The 15,888-nt window shown below is 37.6% G+C and overlaps 3 protein-coding genes across 5 annotated transcripts; 1 reads left to right on the forward strand and 2 right to left on the reverse strand.

Moving 5' to 3' along the window:
* Window positions 1-323: 323 nt before the first annotated feature.
* On the reverse strand, window positions 324-5,631 carry nfs1 (NFS1 cysteine desulfurase). Its single transcript, XM_084101670.1, has 13 exons — window positions 5,306-5,631; window positions 5,030-5,106; window positions 4,802-4,918; window positions 4,579-4,662; window positions 4,259-4,411; window positions 3,157-3,250; window positions 2,931-3,065; window positions 2,704-2,861; window positions 2,516-2,621; window positions 2,346-2,427; window positions 1,517-1,600; window positions 1,281-1,370; window positions 324-1,081 (listed from the first exon to the last, which is right to left on the reverse strand). Exons 1-13 carry the CDS (start codon window positions 5,412-5,414, stop codon window positions 1,018-1,020), a joined length of 1,353 nt encoding a protein of 450 aa, XP_083957796.1. The 5' UTR covers window positions 5,415-5,631; the 3' UTR covers window positions 324-1,017.
* A 1,392-nt stretch (window positions 5,632-7,023) lies between these two features.
* LOC311073962 (pyruvate dehydrogenase [acetyl-transferring]-phosphatase 1, mitochondrial) lies at window positions 7,024-9,343 on the forward strand. Its single transcript, XM_084100097.1, has 2 exons — window positions 7,024-7,242; window positions 7,495-9,343. Exon 2 carries the CDS (start codon window positions 7,529-7,531, stop codon window positions 9,059-9,061), a length of 1,533 nt encoding a protein of 510 aa, XP_083956223.1. The 5' UTR covers window positions 7,024-7,242; window positions 7,495-7,528; the 3' UTR covers window positions 9,062-9,343.
* Window positions 9,332-15,245, reverse strand: rbm39a (RNA binding motif protein 39a). 3 transcript variants are annotated; one of them, XM_084100095.1, is made up of 17 exons: window positions 14,967-15,222; window positions 14,349-14,414; window positions 14,120-14,180; window positions 12,945-12,994; window positions 12,671-12,853; window positions 12,223-12,288; window positions 12,065-12,118; window positions 11,850-11,967; window positions 11,586-11,738; window positions 11,363-11,500; window positions 11,213-11,278; window positions 10,872-11,076; window positions 10,686-10,766; window positions 10,464-10,584; window positions 10,270-10,375; window positions 10,091-10,169; window positions 9,332-9,986 (listed from the first exon to the last, which is right to left on the reverse strand). In XM_084100095.1, the coding sequence occupies exons 3-17, from the start codon at window positions 14,123-14,125 to the stop codon at window positions 9,886-9,888; spliced, it is 1,527 nt and encodes a 508-aa protein (XP_083956221.1). In that variant the 5' UTR covers window positions 14,126-14,180; window positions 14,349-14,414; window positions 14,967-15,222; the 3' UTR covers window positions 9,332-9,885. The 3 variants fall into 3 exon arrangements, with proteins under 3 accessions (XP_083956221.1, XP_083956220.1, XP_083956222.1); XM_084100094.1 differs by lacking the exon at window positions 14,120-14,180 and having other exon boundaries at window positions 14,967-15,245; XM_084100096.1 differs by lacking the exons at window positions 14,120-14,180; window positions 14,349-14,414; window positions 14,967-15,222 and adding an exon at window positions 13,342-13,492.
* Between the last annotated feature and the right edge of the window lie 643 nt (window positions 15,246-15,888).

A 15,888-nucleotide genomic window follows, 5' to 3' on the forward strand; every position in this document is an offset into this window, starting at 1 on the left:
ATTACAATTTAAAAAAAACTGTTTTCTATTTCAATATTTAAAAAAAAAAATATTTATTCTTGTGAATTTCTGTTGTTATTATTATCAACGTTGAAAACCGCTGTGCTGCTTAATATTTTTGAGGAAACATTTTTTTTAGGATTCTTTGATGAATAGAAAGTTCTAATTAACAGAATTTGTATGAAATAGAAATAATTTGCCACATGTTTTTACTTTTGATTAATGCATCCTTGCTGATTAAAAGTTTGTCCAAAAAAAGAATAATTTACCAAACCCACGTTTTTGAACCACATGTATAATGTAGAGAAAAAAAGACAAAACAATTGATTTGGATATTTATTAGTATAACATATTCTTGAATAAAACAAAGACACTACAGAATTTGTGAATCGCAATCGTGGAAGACGCTTATACTAGACAATAAGCATGAAGTCGTACGCAATACATTTCTAATGGGCAGGTGCATTTAATGACACCTACTGTTCATTGTTCTTTATTTTAAGAAAACCTTTACTCATAAATTGTAACTTGGAATTCACATTTGACTTGCCTAACACAAGGCTTACTGTAATAAAACCACTTATTACTGAAATTAATTCTGCTGGTCTCAGGAATAACAATATGGTAGACCCCTAAAGTGTTTTTTGAAGTTTACATTATGATTTATTCAATGTGCGTTCATTATAAGATGTCTTTTGAGATTATATTTTGAGTGATTTAAACACAGAGCAACTGTAAACATAATATATCAATAAACAAATATCAAAAAAACTGACACAAATCCACACCACTGTAACCTCTGCAATTCATCCAAGTGCACTTAAAATCTCCACACAGACAGTTCAAAGCCCCAAAATTGAGAAATAAAATTGTGCGTGTTTTTTTTAGGGAATAAGGTCTAAGAGGTCTGAGTATGGCGGCCTAATAAAGCTGTACAGAACAAGTATTTACAGCACAGCAGGTCTTCACACTGAGTCGTCCACTGAGTCGTCCACTGAGTCGTCCACTGAGAATGATTCAGTGCTGGGTCCATTTGATGCTCTTAATGTCAATGCCGTCCTGGACCATTTCCCATAATGGACTAATAGACACACAAAAAAAAGGACAAAGCAGGTTATAACATTCCTTATTTTCAGACAGAAAGATCCAGTTCGCATGGGTTTAAAGTTAACTAATAACTTTTTATTACATTCCCAGTCATTCGTGATTACATGATAAGGATTTGTAAAAAAATATTTTCCATGATGTGGGATGCCAGGTCAGACTCATGAATAGCTCACCTCATCTCCCTCAGCCGCTTGACGTGCTGAATGCACTTGTCCACTGTGTAGTCCACTTCCTCCTCTGTGGTAAATCTGCCAATTCCAAATCTGAGAAAAACATCAGATCCCCTTATTATTACAGTACGTGTGCTCGTGGTTCAAGCAGGAACCATGCTGCACTGAGAACTGAGACTTTAGATAAAGCAACACAAAAACACAAACATTTCGACTGATATTATGGAAAAACTACAAACCGAATAGAAGAGTGTGCCAAGTCCTCATCTGTCCCTATCGCTCTGAGAACATACGAGGGCTCCAGGGAAGCAGACGTGCAGGCGCTGCAACAAGAACACACTCAAGTCACTGCATCCACGAAGAGTTTTATTCATTTATCATCATATCAGCATCAAAGCATATATTCACTGCTGTAAGTAATAACATTTAAAATAATCATAATAATAATATTTCAATTAATTGTATACAATAATTTAACATTACCTCTACAAACAAAAACAATCAATCAATAAAAATACCAATAACAGTTATATAAAATCTGTAAATCTGATATTTGATTAAAAAAAATCATAATATTTTCCCAGAAAAAAAAACCCTATAATTTAATCTTTCTGAATAAAAACATTTCCATTTCTGTGTGTTATTTTAGTATTTTTAATTTATTTTATATTATATGTTTTTTTAGCTTTTAGTTTTATATTTCCAGTTATCATTTTAATTTTTAATAATTTTGCAATGTGCTTTTGTCTTTTATTCTAAACATTACTATTCAGGTTTAATTTATTTTTACTTTCAGTTTTATTTATTTATTTCCAGTTAGTAGTTTTTAACTTTAAAATTTAAAATGTAGAAAATTCTAAATGTAGCCTTGGCAACAATATACAAATAAATTCAAATCTAATCATTATATTTTATTATTTCAATGAACAAAAATATTTTGAATAGTTTTAGTTTTAGTAAAAGGATAACCTTTCTATGTGGGTAGTATATGTAAATGAACAATGTGTGCTCTTTCGCCATGTCATCTGCATATTTATAAACCCTGGTTAGATATTTTAATCTACTAACCTTCCAGAGGAAAGTGCAACATCTTTTAACGCCATCAACAGACTCTCCCCCTCAACGTAGGAAAATGATAAATTAATGCATCCTGAAGGAGGAAAGTGCTTTAGATTACAAACCCAAGTCAACTTTGATCCTTACAAAGGAAAATTGACAACTGGAAAGTCGAGTCTCACCTGGGTATCTCTGATCTGGGTCTCCATTCATCACAACATCAGGAATCTCAGACATGATCTTCTGAATGAGGCGATTAGCAAGCAACGTCACACGCTTGTGATCGTACTGAGAATAAACAGGAAATTAAAGTAAAACTTAAACTTAAGACTAGTAGTAGCAAAAAAACGAGCACTTTTTCCAAATCTACCTCTAACTCTTGCTGGGCGATCTCACAGGCGGCTCCGAGGCCTACGGCTAGAGGTGTTGGGACGGTCCCTGAACGCAGACCCCTTTCCTGACCCCCTCCGCTCTGCAAAGGCTCAATACGAACTCTGGGTCTTCTCCTGACGTACAAAGCCCCAACTCCTAATAAACACAAGCAATTAATATTTTGGATAATGCAACTATTGTGCATTTAAATGTTGAACGTGCTACCTTTGGGCCCGTAGATCTTATGGCCGCTGATGGACATCAGGTCCACTTTCCAGTCAATGACATTAACAGGGATCTTTCCAACAGCCTGAGCAGCATCAGTGTGAAAGAACACATTTCTGGACCTACACAGATGACCTGAAATCAAAAACATCCTTAATATAGATGATATGAAGACTGACAGGTATCTATTTCTAGAATGATGTAGATGTAGATAATAAAAGGTTACCTATTTCTTTGACTGGCTGTTTGACACCAATCTCATTGTTGATAGTCATTATGGACACCAAGCTTGTATCAGGACGGATCATTTCCTCTAATTGCTGAGAAAGCAAAATATAAGATATAAATACAGGGCTTGTACATTAACACCTGCCAACCCGCCAAATGCGGATAGAATTCAGGGGTGGCTTAACACTGTGAATTTATGTATAATATATACATTTTTCAATTGTAGTCTTTTAAAAATGCAGCTGAAATGATAAACCAAGTACAATGTAGTGTTGCCAAAAATATCCATATGTATCGATACTGAATTATCTGAAACGCTTCCAATACTCATTTTCTGCAGAACAGATACACAGATTTTTCTCTCTCTTTCTCTCTCTTGATGTTGCAGGACTTGAATTTTGGAATAGGATTGCGCATTTTGCGCATAATTTTACTCATTCCCACAGATTTCGTGCTCACACCCGAAGTGCGTGCGCATAAAGCCGCCTCTCAGTACTAAATTGAGATCTTTTTCGCTGCTTATTACACTTAAACAGTCAAATACACACGTCAAAATGCCGGTCTTGGCAAATATTCACATAAACCCAATCAGTTATGTTTTAAGTGGACGTAAGCAGTTGAGAAAGAAAAAGCACATCTAACAGTATAATGGATCCCTGTGTCAGGTCTTAAAGTGACAGCCAAATTATGATATAATATTAAAAATATCTATAGGGCAGTTTTCCCCCATGGTATCGATGTCAAAACTTTGGCCAGTGAAAATGCTGAGTATATATATATATAAATATAACATTTAAAAACCATTAAAACAAGTCTTGCAGATCTTAATAAAAACACAAACACATTTTTTTAAAAAGATAAATTTCACATTGTTTTGTGTAATGTGCCACTATCAACCCCTAATAGTATTGCAATCTATTGTGACAGCCATAAAAACATTATTTCAGCATTGTTTCAATCAATTTGGAGCTTGTTTGGGACTCCCTATTTGTTAAACAATGTGAGATCAGGTAAGAGTATGAAACTTATTTGAAAAGCAAAATAATGTAATTATTTTTGCTATTCTGATAGGTGGATGCTTCCCCCTTAAGAAAGCTTACCTTCAGGTCAATCAGCCCATTACTTTTCACAGGTAAATACGTAATATCAAAACCCTCTGCCTCCAGGACACGACACGAGTCCAGCACACACTTGTGCTCCGTCTGGGTGGTAATAATGTGCTTTTTCTTAGCTTTATAAAACCGAGCCACACCCTAAAGACAAGAAAATACAGATTTGTTTTGTAATTCTTAATTACTAATGCAGTGGATCCTATATAGACTTAACCCATTTGATTATTTTAGAAAATGCCAAGTCATCGTGCCCCAGCGTCCCACTTCCTCCTGATCCTAATCTTTCCTAACAGTAATGACATACTTACTTTGATTGACATATTGTTGGACTCAGTCGCACCACTGGTGAACACAATCTCCCTCGGGTCAGCACCAATAAGATCTGCTATTTGCTGAAGAGGAAATAAACAATGGTGTTACAGTAAACAGTGCATTTTTGGCTAAACCTAAATATTATGCTTTCATAGTCATAAATAAAGCTCTCAGCTATCGAATAAAAACATACAGGTTTTATGAAGGATAAAGACTTACTTTTCTTGCTTTTTCCATTGCACTCTCACTCTCCCATCCATAAGCATGAGTCCTGGAATGTGGGTTGCCGTAGTAATTCACTTGATAGGGGAGCATGGCATCCAAAACCCTTGGGTCCTGTTGCATCAGATGTAAACAATGAAAACAATGCATGTAAACATCCAAGAAATGTTCTCATGAGCTAGATTCACGAGTTTGAATAGTAATTGAACTAAATGGCATGGGTACCATGGGTGTGGTGGCCTGAAAGTCCATATACAGTGGTCTCAGCTCATCCTTTTCAAGTTCCCTAGTTTTGATCAACTCTGTGGAATAAGACAGATATATTTATCAGCACTAAAAGTTACAGTAACTTTTAGAATAAATAGAGCCATACAAGAAAGTCAAGCATGTATTTGCATGCAAGTGTGTTATATTAGCAAAGCCTCCTCGAGTACACAAGCTCAATTCAACTGCGTCACTGTCGGACTCTAGACTAGAGAATGAAATGTACTAAAACTTTACCTTTCTGGCTTTGCACAGTGTTCGCAGCGCTTTGAGCGAACCTCAGTCGAGGGCTGGAGATCCCACACATGGAGCCCAGAAGTTTTCTCGATAATGTCCTGTTCATCATGTTTATGCAATTACAGTGTTCTCAACTTAAACGATGATAGATGGATAAATGTATTAAAAAGAGCTTCTTTCAAAGCCTTTGTCAAACAATAAGCCCGTCAGATAAATAATAATATTATTCGTGCAACTACAGAAGCGAGGACATGCCCACTGTCGCCATAAAACAGTGTGTCATAAGCTCTCAAAAACACTCGGGGGTTCTTGCACAAGACGCACATACAGCGGGGGCGGGACGTCTCTTATTATAACTCTCATTGGTTACCTGTGTCTCTTGTGGGCGGGTTTTTGTGTCGTTTACGGAGTCTATTGGTTGAAAAGTAAGTCTGGTCTTTTTCGTTTACCGGAAATTGTAAACATGAACCAATACAACCTGCTCTGTACATTTCCCCTGTCCTTGGACATGCTTATATTCAGTTCATTTTGGAAAAATCAGCCCCGCTTATTAAAAGAAAGCTTTAGTTTCTAGTTTCTCCTGTTACACAACATTACTTAAAACTGCGGTTTGTATTTTCTCAAAAGTAGTGACGAGAACTCCAAATAATTTCCTCGAATCGGTTCTTTTGAACAGTTTCAAATAAGTGACTCGTCGCTACATTGCGTCATTACATAATTAACGTTACGTCTTTTTTTTATTTTTATTTTTTTTTATTGAAGGTAACATTGGGTACAAACGTGTAAAACCATCAATATACAATCAAACATTTATACAGACATACCATACCAGAGACAAAAAAAAAAAAAAAAAAAACATACATACATACTAAATAGAGGTGGAAAAATAAGAATATTAAGAGGATTCGGGAAATAGGTAATAATATTTACACAAAAGTTTTCCATTCTTCTTGTTCTTTACAAGCTTGTGTGATTTAAGAAGCATATTAAGTTCCAAAATATAATGTTTAAAACATAAGGAATACTTATTAAATTTCTGCTTGTGTATAAAGAACTTAGCATATAAGATTATAAAATGTAATACAAACTCCAGGGTGCCATCTTGTGGGAAACAAAAGTAACAGATAATATCTTTCAGGGTGAATGAGCGAGTTATATTTTGAGATTGGAGAAAGTGAGTACCCAAATCTTCCCAAAACCTTTTGGTAACTGGACAATTAAAAAATAAATGAGGAATGGTTTCAGTGTCCTGTTTACAAAAGCTGCAGCATGTGTCAATGTCTAGAAACTTAGCAGCTGTCTGATATCTTTGTTTCCATAGCTCAGATGATTTTTAATTAATTGTCTGATTCCGATAGGGATGGCATCAGTGATAGATTTAAAATCTTTAAAAGGTATTGGGAAATCATGAGCTTCCATAAACTGTTCATAAGAGAGCATGGTGCCAGAATCATCAAAAAGGCAGAGTACATGGTTAACGTTACGTCTTCAGTTCTGATAATGTTACGTTATGTTACGAATTTTCGATTATTATTATTATTATTAAACACAGCAATAATTATGACAAAAAGTTGAAATTATAACAAAAAAAAATTATTGCATAAACATTCTAAAAGATGACATTACATAATTGACATAATTCTCATTTCATAATTTCGACTTTTATCTTATAATTATGACTATTTCGACTGATTATGTCATAGATGACTTTTTTAGCCGAATTAATTTTCGCTGTGTCACGAGCAGCGAAAAAAAAAAAAAAAAAAACACCTTCTCAATGTAGGCGCGCTCTGGCGCAGTTAAGAATATAAATAATGAACTTTGTACTTATCTTGAAAATAACTTGAAAACAACGTGTGAAAATGAGGAAGTAGATCTGTGAAACATAAAGGCTGGAAAACAGCGATTCGAATATTCAGATCGGCTCTAAAAGAAAGGTAGGCCTCTACATTTCTATACAGTATTTATATTTATTGAAAACGAATAATTTGGTGTCTTCAGAGCTTTTAGCAACAGTTGATCTTGCATGCATTCATTTTGTTGTACAGTAACGTTATGGCTGAACAGTATACTAATTCAGGAATTGATTTGTAAGCCTATTTATATACTTCCTTAGCACAGTAAATCGTGATTGCTTACATTGGTTTGATTAGTTTTCACTCATACACTATTATTATAAACATTTACAGGTACATAATCCATCCATAACATCTCTTGGCATAAATGTCTCCAACTTCAGTGCACTACCTCAAACATCAGTGGTCATTACTTAGATGGACAGCAGCAATGCATAGATATGTGACTCTGAATAGAACCACTTTATTGCACACTAGGCATTTCCATCTCTCAAAATCTACAGTCTGCACAAATCCACCAATGATTCTAAACCCCAGAAGAAAATACAATGGCAAGGCTAAACAGATGTCCCTCCCACAAATAAACCATGCTTTAAAGGCTAATGAGTATAGTTTAAAAGCAAATGGTTATGATGGACGGTATAATGTGTTCATAAAAGGGTTTGACAGTAATATCTTAGCATCAAACTCCCCAAGCGAAGACCGTCGGAGTGCTGCAACATGTCTACAGAGCCGTGGCATGCTGTTCGGAGTGTTTGATGGTCATGCAGGGTCTGCTTGCGCACAAGCAGTTAGTGAACGTCTCTTCTACTACATAGCTGTGTCTCTACTTCCACTGAAGACTTTAATTGATATAGAGGAGGCTGTGGAGAGTGAGCGGCCTGTGCTTCCCGTGCTACAATGGCACAAGCATCCCAACGACTACGTTAGCACAGATGCTGGCAAACTATACTTCAATAGTCTGAGGACATATTGGCAGGAGAGGATAGACCTTCACGAGGATGATGACAATGATATACAAACAGCTTTAAGAAGCGCTTTCAAGAGATTGGACAATGATATATCCTTGGAGGCCCAGGTGGACATTGGGGTTCCCTTTTCTCATTTCACACCTCTCAGAGTGGCTCTGTCTGGATGCACGGCTTGTGTGGCTCACGTGGACAGAGAAGATCTTCATGTAGCCAATCTGGGCGACAGCAGAGCCGTTCTTGGAGTCCAAGGGGATGATGGGAGGTGGTCAGCTCTCACTATTACCAATGACCATAATGCCCACAACCCAGACGAGATGCAACGAGTTCTCTCTGAGCATCCTGCTTCGGAGCATAAGACGGTGGTGAAACATGACAGGTTATTGGGCTTGTTAATACCTTTCAGGGCTTTTGGAGACATGAAGTTCAAGTGGAGCAGTGAGCTCTTGAATCGCATCTACGAGGCACGTCCAGAGCTGCTGGTCGGAAACGAAAATGCAAAAATACTGTCTCCGAACTACCACACACCACCTTACCTCACAGCAGAGCCAGAAATCATATCTCATAAATTGCGACCCCAGGACAAATTCTTGGTTCTAGCTTCTGATGGTCTCTGGGAACTGATGCACAGGCAGACTGTTGTGCAAGTCTTAGGGGAACACCTGTCTGACATCCAGTGGAAGAAGCCAGTTTCTGGACTAAGTTTTACAGTAGGACAGATGCATAGACTGTTGCAGGAGAGGAAGAGTAGAGCTCTCTCTGCTCTGGAGGATGAGAACAGTGCGACTCATCTGATGCGTCACGCTCTGGGGGGCGATGGCAGCGGCTCCATTGAACATAAGCATATAGCCAAAATGCTCAGTCTGCCCCAGGATTTGGCAAGAATGTACAGAGATGATATAACAATTATAGTCATCCACTTTAATAGTTAATCTACTTGAAGCTAATATGAAATATTTTGTATTTTGAACATTTAATTTTTGTACAAATTACAGATCAAATTATTATTTTAATGACACTTTTGCAGTTTAATCTAGTTTCTACTCAAGCAAATGGTCCATATGGTAGCTTTTCTCATCTATTGTAAGCAGTCTAATTAAATCTCCACATTTGCATTTCAAAAAGACATTGTGACACTTCTTTCAACCAACAAAATAGACACTTTATAAATTCACTTTTTCGAATTAAGCAAGAATCAAACATTTTCAGTTATCTTGGCTTTATTTGAAATGAACTTTCATCAAGGACTTTACAAAAATCAAATCTTGATTAGAAAAAACAAGATGTTTCTAAACCTTATGGTCTCTAAACAAACACAAAAGATATTTGTCAGCCATTTAGTTCCCACAGCTCATAGAGCCAAAAAGCTGAATATGTTGATGTTTGATCAAAATTGCAGAGTTTAAATCAATACTTATTTTATATTGTGTATCTGGCAATATTGTACACTTCCTCAAGTGAGAAACAAGCCGATCGGATCTATCACAAAGACAATATATGTGGAAGGGGAAAAAAATATGTACGAACAATAAAAGATCAAGAAGCAAAATTCATAAGTAGGCTGTACATAGGAAACTTTTTTTTAAACCACAGAACTTCTCTCAATGTCCAAGACCTGTAAGGACAATATGCAAGTGAAGTTAACCTTACTGGTTTTGTAACCAACTTAAAGGAAACAAAATTTGAGACAGCTTGCCGTTATTGTTGTCCAAAAGTTAAAAAGAGCAAGGCTGAAAAATCTTCCAGAGATGATTGATCACCGGCGACTGGGCATAAGAAGCTGTGTAGCCTGCACTGACTCTGGGAAAAGGTTGTGGTATGTAGGAAGAGGGACATAAGCTGCTGTGATCATTTTACCTAAAATATAAAATCAAAACGTGAGATGACAATTCAGACCATAATGCATATTGTAACTGTGGACTAATAAGTGAATGAACAATTCAGACAGAATTTAGAATTACCTCCAAACCAGCGTCCATGTAACGCACTGACTGCAGCCATGGCAGCTGGAATGGTGGGACACTTCACATAGACATTACCCTGAGAAAAATAACAATGAAGTTTAGAATTACAAACTAAAATACATGAGCTCCACATTTATTACAGTAATTAATGACAATGTTTAAGGAAAGCCACGCACTTCAGCGGATTTCTTGTCCACGTATATATGTATGACTCCACCGTGTTTGTTGCACTCTTCAATGACGTCATCCTGAATTTCGATTTCCCAACCAAGATCATTTTCTCTGCAAGAAAACACTACAATTAAAACTCAGGCCTTTAACATTACTTTCTCAACACAGATGTACCTGTGATTTTTTTCTTGCTACTTACGAGTTTGGATTGAACATGTTAGACAGCTGGAAACAGTGTGTTGCAATTGGTTGCGATGGTAGATTCAAAGCTTGGTTTGAGGGCACATTGATGTTAAAACTCAATCCAGGGTTCATAGCAGCTGAAAGAAAAGATGGACTTTAAATACAAACCCCACAGACCTTATTAAATTACAACAACAAAAAAAATAAATGGATAAATGAAGGCACATTTGGAACTGACCAGTAGCTGCAGCCATGGCTACCATGGAGCCACTCATCTGAAGGGCCTGTTGTGCAGCGGGTGGGATCTGCAGACCAGTACCTAACAGATAAAGTTTAAGCATTTTAAAACGCCACAAGACTTTACCCACTTCATAACAGTAGAAAACCATACATGTTAATACGGCAGATCAGAGTACATCCTTACCTTCAGCCAGTCTGGCCATGAGTTGAAGTCTTCCGGTAGTCCCCAGATCAATACCGGTCCTTTCCAGCTCATCATTGTCCAGGAAGGAGCTGGCGGTGGAGGCATCAGTGCGTTCCGTCACATGTCCCACTTTCATCGGTCTGCCAGCCAACTCAAAGCCATTAAGCTGTTCCAGAGCCTTCTTGGCGCATTCGGCATCAGAAAACTGAAGAAAGAGGAAAAGCTGATAAGCTCTTGAGAAGATCATAACCTCTTCTAGAGCTTGGCACCAGCTACTTGTCAGGTAATGTCAAAAATTCTGCACCTTAACATTTGTGAGATTTCAAAAGCATACAACTTACTGTGATAAAGCCATATCCTTTAGATCGTCCCGTTTCACTGTCCATCATCAGTTGAATGCTATCAATCTGCATGAACAAGGAAAGATCAATATAAATTTAAAAGAATAAGTGATAATATAAAGTGATCAAATAATAGATGGCAACATTTACCCGTCCAAATGGTTCAAAGATGCCTCTGAGCATGTCTTCTGTGATGTTGAAGTGTAATGACCCGACATACAGTCTCATAGGTCCAGAACTGCCCTTCTGTAAGTTGTTGGCCAATGCAGCTGCTCTGTTCTTCTCAGCCTGGTGATCAAACAAACAATTTGCAATTAGAGGATGATCACATCTATAACCAAAGACTGCCAATTTATTCAGAGGCTTCTGTTACCTGTGAAGCCTGGACAATGATTGGTACTCCAAGAAGTCTTTGACCAGACAGACCGATTGCCAAAGGTACAGAGGTGGAATCTACAAACTCAATGTAAGCAATTCCTTTGGATCTTCTGGAGTTTCTGTCAGAGATGATCCGTACATCTCGCACCTTTCAAGAAGAACAAAGGGAATTAGAGGCGTCTATCCAAAACCAAAGTAGAACAGGTAACAGAGGTAGAAATGGTCCAAATTTAAACCATATAGATAAACAAACACAGACTTTTCCCACTGCAGAAAAGAATTCCTCCAGGTCTCGTGGTCGGATTCTAGCTGCCAGCTGCATGCAGAACACTGTGCGCGCATCCCTTTCCTCAGGGGTGAGATTATCAATAGGCTGTCTGTTAGCAAAAGACAAAACAAACAAGCAGTGAATGACTATAATCAGCAAAGAATTTAGTGGGGGAAATGTAATTTTCAAGGGTGAAATAAACTTACCTTATAGGGCTTTTGTCTTTCTTGAAAGGACTGCGGCTCCTAGACCTTCTACGACTGAGAGAGAATTTCAGTGAGTACTTTTGGAAAGACTTTCCACATCTGACTCATACACAGAACAAGCAACTCCCCACACATCACAAAAATAGTATCATAGAAACCTTAGTTTGATGGCAGGAGGTGGGCCAGTCTTCCCTCTGGGACCACCGTTAAATTTCAGGCCAGAACTATGATTTAAAAACAAGGTTTTCAGGGTTTTTAATCTCAGTAGCTACGATTAATTACTCTACTACAAGTTCTAAATATATACTGCAAGCTTCAATTGGGAACACAAGGGTAAATGTTGTAAACATTACAACAAATGCCTTGTTTTGGGGGACTCTACTCATATTCTCTTCTGATTCACAACAGACATAAATCAGGATGGCAGCTTAACTCCTCTTCATAGTAATTGTTCTCTGGAAGACATTTTCACACTCATCAGGAGCGCTGCGAGAGGCTTTTACTTCAGGTTAACATGCTCGCTATGGTAAAGAGACATTTAAAGAGCACTATATCTGAGCTGTGTAGCCACTTGAAAGAAAGATTAAAAGATGTTCAACTACGTACAACGGAGCTCTGTAGCGCCCGCCACGCTCCCTGCTCCTGGATCGGCTGCGGCGTCTCTCCCTGCTGCGGCTGCGCTTCCGCTCTCTGCTGCGGCTCCTCCTGTGGTCGTGACTCTTCTTGCGATCGCGACTCTTGCTTCTCTTCTTCTCCCGGCTCCTGCTGCGACTCTTGCTCTTCTTTTTTCTTTCAATTTAAAGGTTAAGTTCAGTTAGTAAAATATTGAAAGAGCGTTTTGTAAGACAAGGTAAAATGGTTAGGACAATTTAAAACTTACTTCTTGCTCCGCTCCTCGTGGCCATTGGTACTTATGGACTTGATGTCATCCTAAGCAGGGTCGATAGAAGACAGCATGAGGAGGACGGCGAAACATTTCAAGTCGTAAGGATAAAGAAGGGATGGGAACAAAAGAGAATATGATATGATCATTAAATAGGAGTTCATTACAGGGTTTGTGTGGGAAGACGATAAATACAAGGGGGACCTTTAGAAAGAAACCAACCACATGGCTGCCAATGTCGTTCTTCCTTACTAGTGCATTACTTGTGTAAAACGTCCAAAAAATAAATAAATAAAAAATAAATAAATCAAGTGCTAGTGCTATGCTGGGTATGTAAAAAAAGCATTTTTTTTTTAGACACTTCATTCATTAAGCAGCCCAACAGGTTCAGTACCAAGGCTATCTGAGCCTAAGACCCAAAGTGGCAACGCAAGCAGCCAGCCACTAAACGAGCTCCAGTGGTGGATGCCATTCCAGTGATCTTCACCCCCATTTGCCTTCGTGGATTGAAAGAGCTCGATGCCACCTCAGTCACACATCTCGCCCTGAAGCAAACAGGGATTCACACGGCTTAGTAATAGCGACTCCCACAGACCATCTATAGTTGAGTTGATCTTTTGTTGTAGATAGTTTACAAGATAAATGTATTTTATGGTGAACGTTATGACATTATATGCTGAGCCCCATCAAATCCTGTTTGTAAATCCGCAGAATAACCATTTATAAGTACTTCTAAAATGTTAGCAGCATGCATAAACATTTTTTTCACTAAAACAGATGACATTTACAGTATATTTATCTTGGTTTATTTTCAAAGCGATGAACAGAGAATTAAGGAGACTCTGTGGATTTGCTTGGGTATGTCAACTCCAGGATTTCTGCACTAAGGATTATGACATTTTAGGCCAATTTATTTTTAGTGGTTACCTGCCATATATTTATATGGTAAAACATGAAATCTAGTTCTAGCCATTTTGGAAGAAAACTTCCTTACGACAAAATATGGAGCTAAGAATATCATGCAAACAATAACATGAATACAGTCTCCACAGAGTTCATACCAGCTCTTATGTGAATCCACTGCATTTATTCTGGCGGGACCTATGTATCATTTTGCCTATGTATTTCAACCAAGGGTACCACAGTACATCAATATATTGGGCAATTACTACCTTCATTTTTTTGACAGTTCACACTGGAATTCATGGGAGTAGAGGTGAGATATAGGCAAGTCTACAAAAAGAGATAGATGGGCAATTTATTCATTGAAACCACTATGACAGAAACATTAAAGTTATTGATCTGACAATAAAGTCTTAACGAAAACACGACTGGTTAGCAGTTTCAAATGAAAGTTAAACAGATTCCTGAGCGAGTTTATTTACTTGCATTAACACCCACCTTTTTATATGGAGCCTCGAGCATTGCTTCGATGTCCAAATCATCGGCCATGTTGTTGTTGTTGATCTGCAGGCGAGGAAAACAGTATCTTAAGTGGCGTTATAATGTTCAACTTAAACATAACAATCTTATTCTAAATTACAACACACAAGCTATATGTCTAACTTCTATGTTAAAATAGCATTTTTACACTCGTACTGTAAGTTACATTTCTGACTTGCGGACATGCGTGACTACGTTAGACGTGGACAGGTTCATGAAACGTTTATCTCACATACAATCGTGAACTGTCTTGTTATTTATCAAATTTTGGACACATTTAGACAACATAAGCACATATAACGGACTTGTATGTACGTTTGGATATTTTTTGTCCACATATTTCGTATTATAGGAGGAGAATTTTTAAAATGGCTTTGTTAGCTTGTTAGCTACCTGGCTAAAGTCGTTGTTTATGCCAACATGCGGAAATTACCCACCCTACACGTCGCAAATACACGAATTAAATACATTTAATATCAATGAGATCATCATATGACACATAGCAAGTTGATATTAGTCAGATTGTTCTTATAACTAGATCAAAACAGTAAATATATATTAGCCTTTTCGTCTTACCTTAGACACTGCGGCCTACAGAGCTTTACAATCCTGACTCCACAAACGAGCGCTAAAACCCGGATCTACTGTCTTCTCCGGCTACAGTTGCAAACCCCAGGCGTTTAACACGAATCCGCACAAACCTAAAAAACACAACGGTATTAATCCAAAACGTTATCGTTTCAACTAATACTAGTCACAAGGCGCGTGCTGCGGCTATAAACGTCAAGTTGACTGGCGGCAAAGAGCTACTGCGCGTACACGTCTCGTTCTTGTTGCATAAGGGGAAATGCGCCGAACTGTCCACCAGGGGGAACTCGTGTTATACGCACTGACAACGGAAGTGTGAACAGGAAATACGGCAAAGTGACAATAAATTACACACAAACAGACACACCCTGAAACTTTAGTTTTAATTTTAATTACAACACCCTACCCCCAGCCCCACACCTTCAATCTCAATACGGCAACTTTAATAAAATTAATTTTTATGAAGAATAGTCATTTGCTGAATTCGAAACCACATAGCCTACTACTCTTACTATTTCTGCCATATAATAAGATATGGTAATTGTAGTACGAGTAGCCTAGTATCTATCTATCTATCTATCTATCTATCTGTCTATCTATCTGTCTGTCTGTCTGTCTGTCTGTCTGTCTGACTGTCTAAACACAGACTGATAGATAGATAGATAGATAGATAGATAGATAGATAGATAGATAGATAGATAGATAGATAGATAGATAGATAGATAGATAGACAGACCACCAAGAGTCTGGAATAATGTGATCTTTATGGCACCAAACCACAAAGGAAGTGTGGGGGTACAAAAAAGAAAATACAAACAATGACTCAGTATTATAAAAAAAATAATAATGTAATCTCTATAGAACATTAAACACTTCCTCTCTCAGGCTTTCAAGTCTGTTTCACTCAGTT

The sequence above is a fragment of the Abramis brama genome (assembly GCF_963993115.1).
Source record: "Abramis brama genome assembly, chromosome: 23".
Classification (NCBI taxonomy): domain Eukaryota; kingdom Metazoa; phylum Chordata; class Actinopteri; order Cypriniformes; family Leuciscidae; genus Abramis; species Abramis brama.

Excerpts from the sequence above, each read along its gene's own strand:
- nfs1 (XM_084101670.1), bottom strand. The coding sequence starts at position 5,414 with ATGATGAACAGGACATTATCGAGAAAACTTCTGGGCTCCATGTGTGGG. Across the intron at positions 4,919-5,029 it reads TTCAGGCCACCACACCCATG|GACCCAAGGGTTTTGGATGC; the intron begins GTACCCATGCCA and ends CTGATGCAACAG. Across the intron at positions 3,066-3,156 it reads ACAGCCAGTCAAAGAAATAG|GTCATCTGTGTAGGTCCAGA; the intron begins GTAACCTTTTAT and ends TTTTGATTTCAG.
- LOC311073962 (XM_084100097.1), top strand. The coding sequence starts at position 7,529 with ATGTCTCCAACTTCAGTGCACTACCTCAAACATCAGTGGTCATTACTT.
- rbm39a (XM_084100094.1), bottom strand. The coding sequence starts at position 14,399 with ATGGCCGATGATTTGGACATCGAAGCAATGCTCGAGGCTCCATATAAA. Across the intron at positions 12,854-12,944 it reads CACGAGGAGCGGAGCAAGAA|AAAAAAGAAGAGCAAGAGTC; the intron begins GTAAGTTTTAAA and ends TTAAATTGAAAG. Across the intron at positions 11,739-11,849 it reads TCTTTTCTGCAGTGGGAAAA|GTGCGAGATGTACGGATCAT; the intron begins GTCTGTGTTTGT and ends TCTTCTTGAAAG.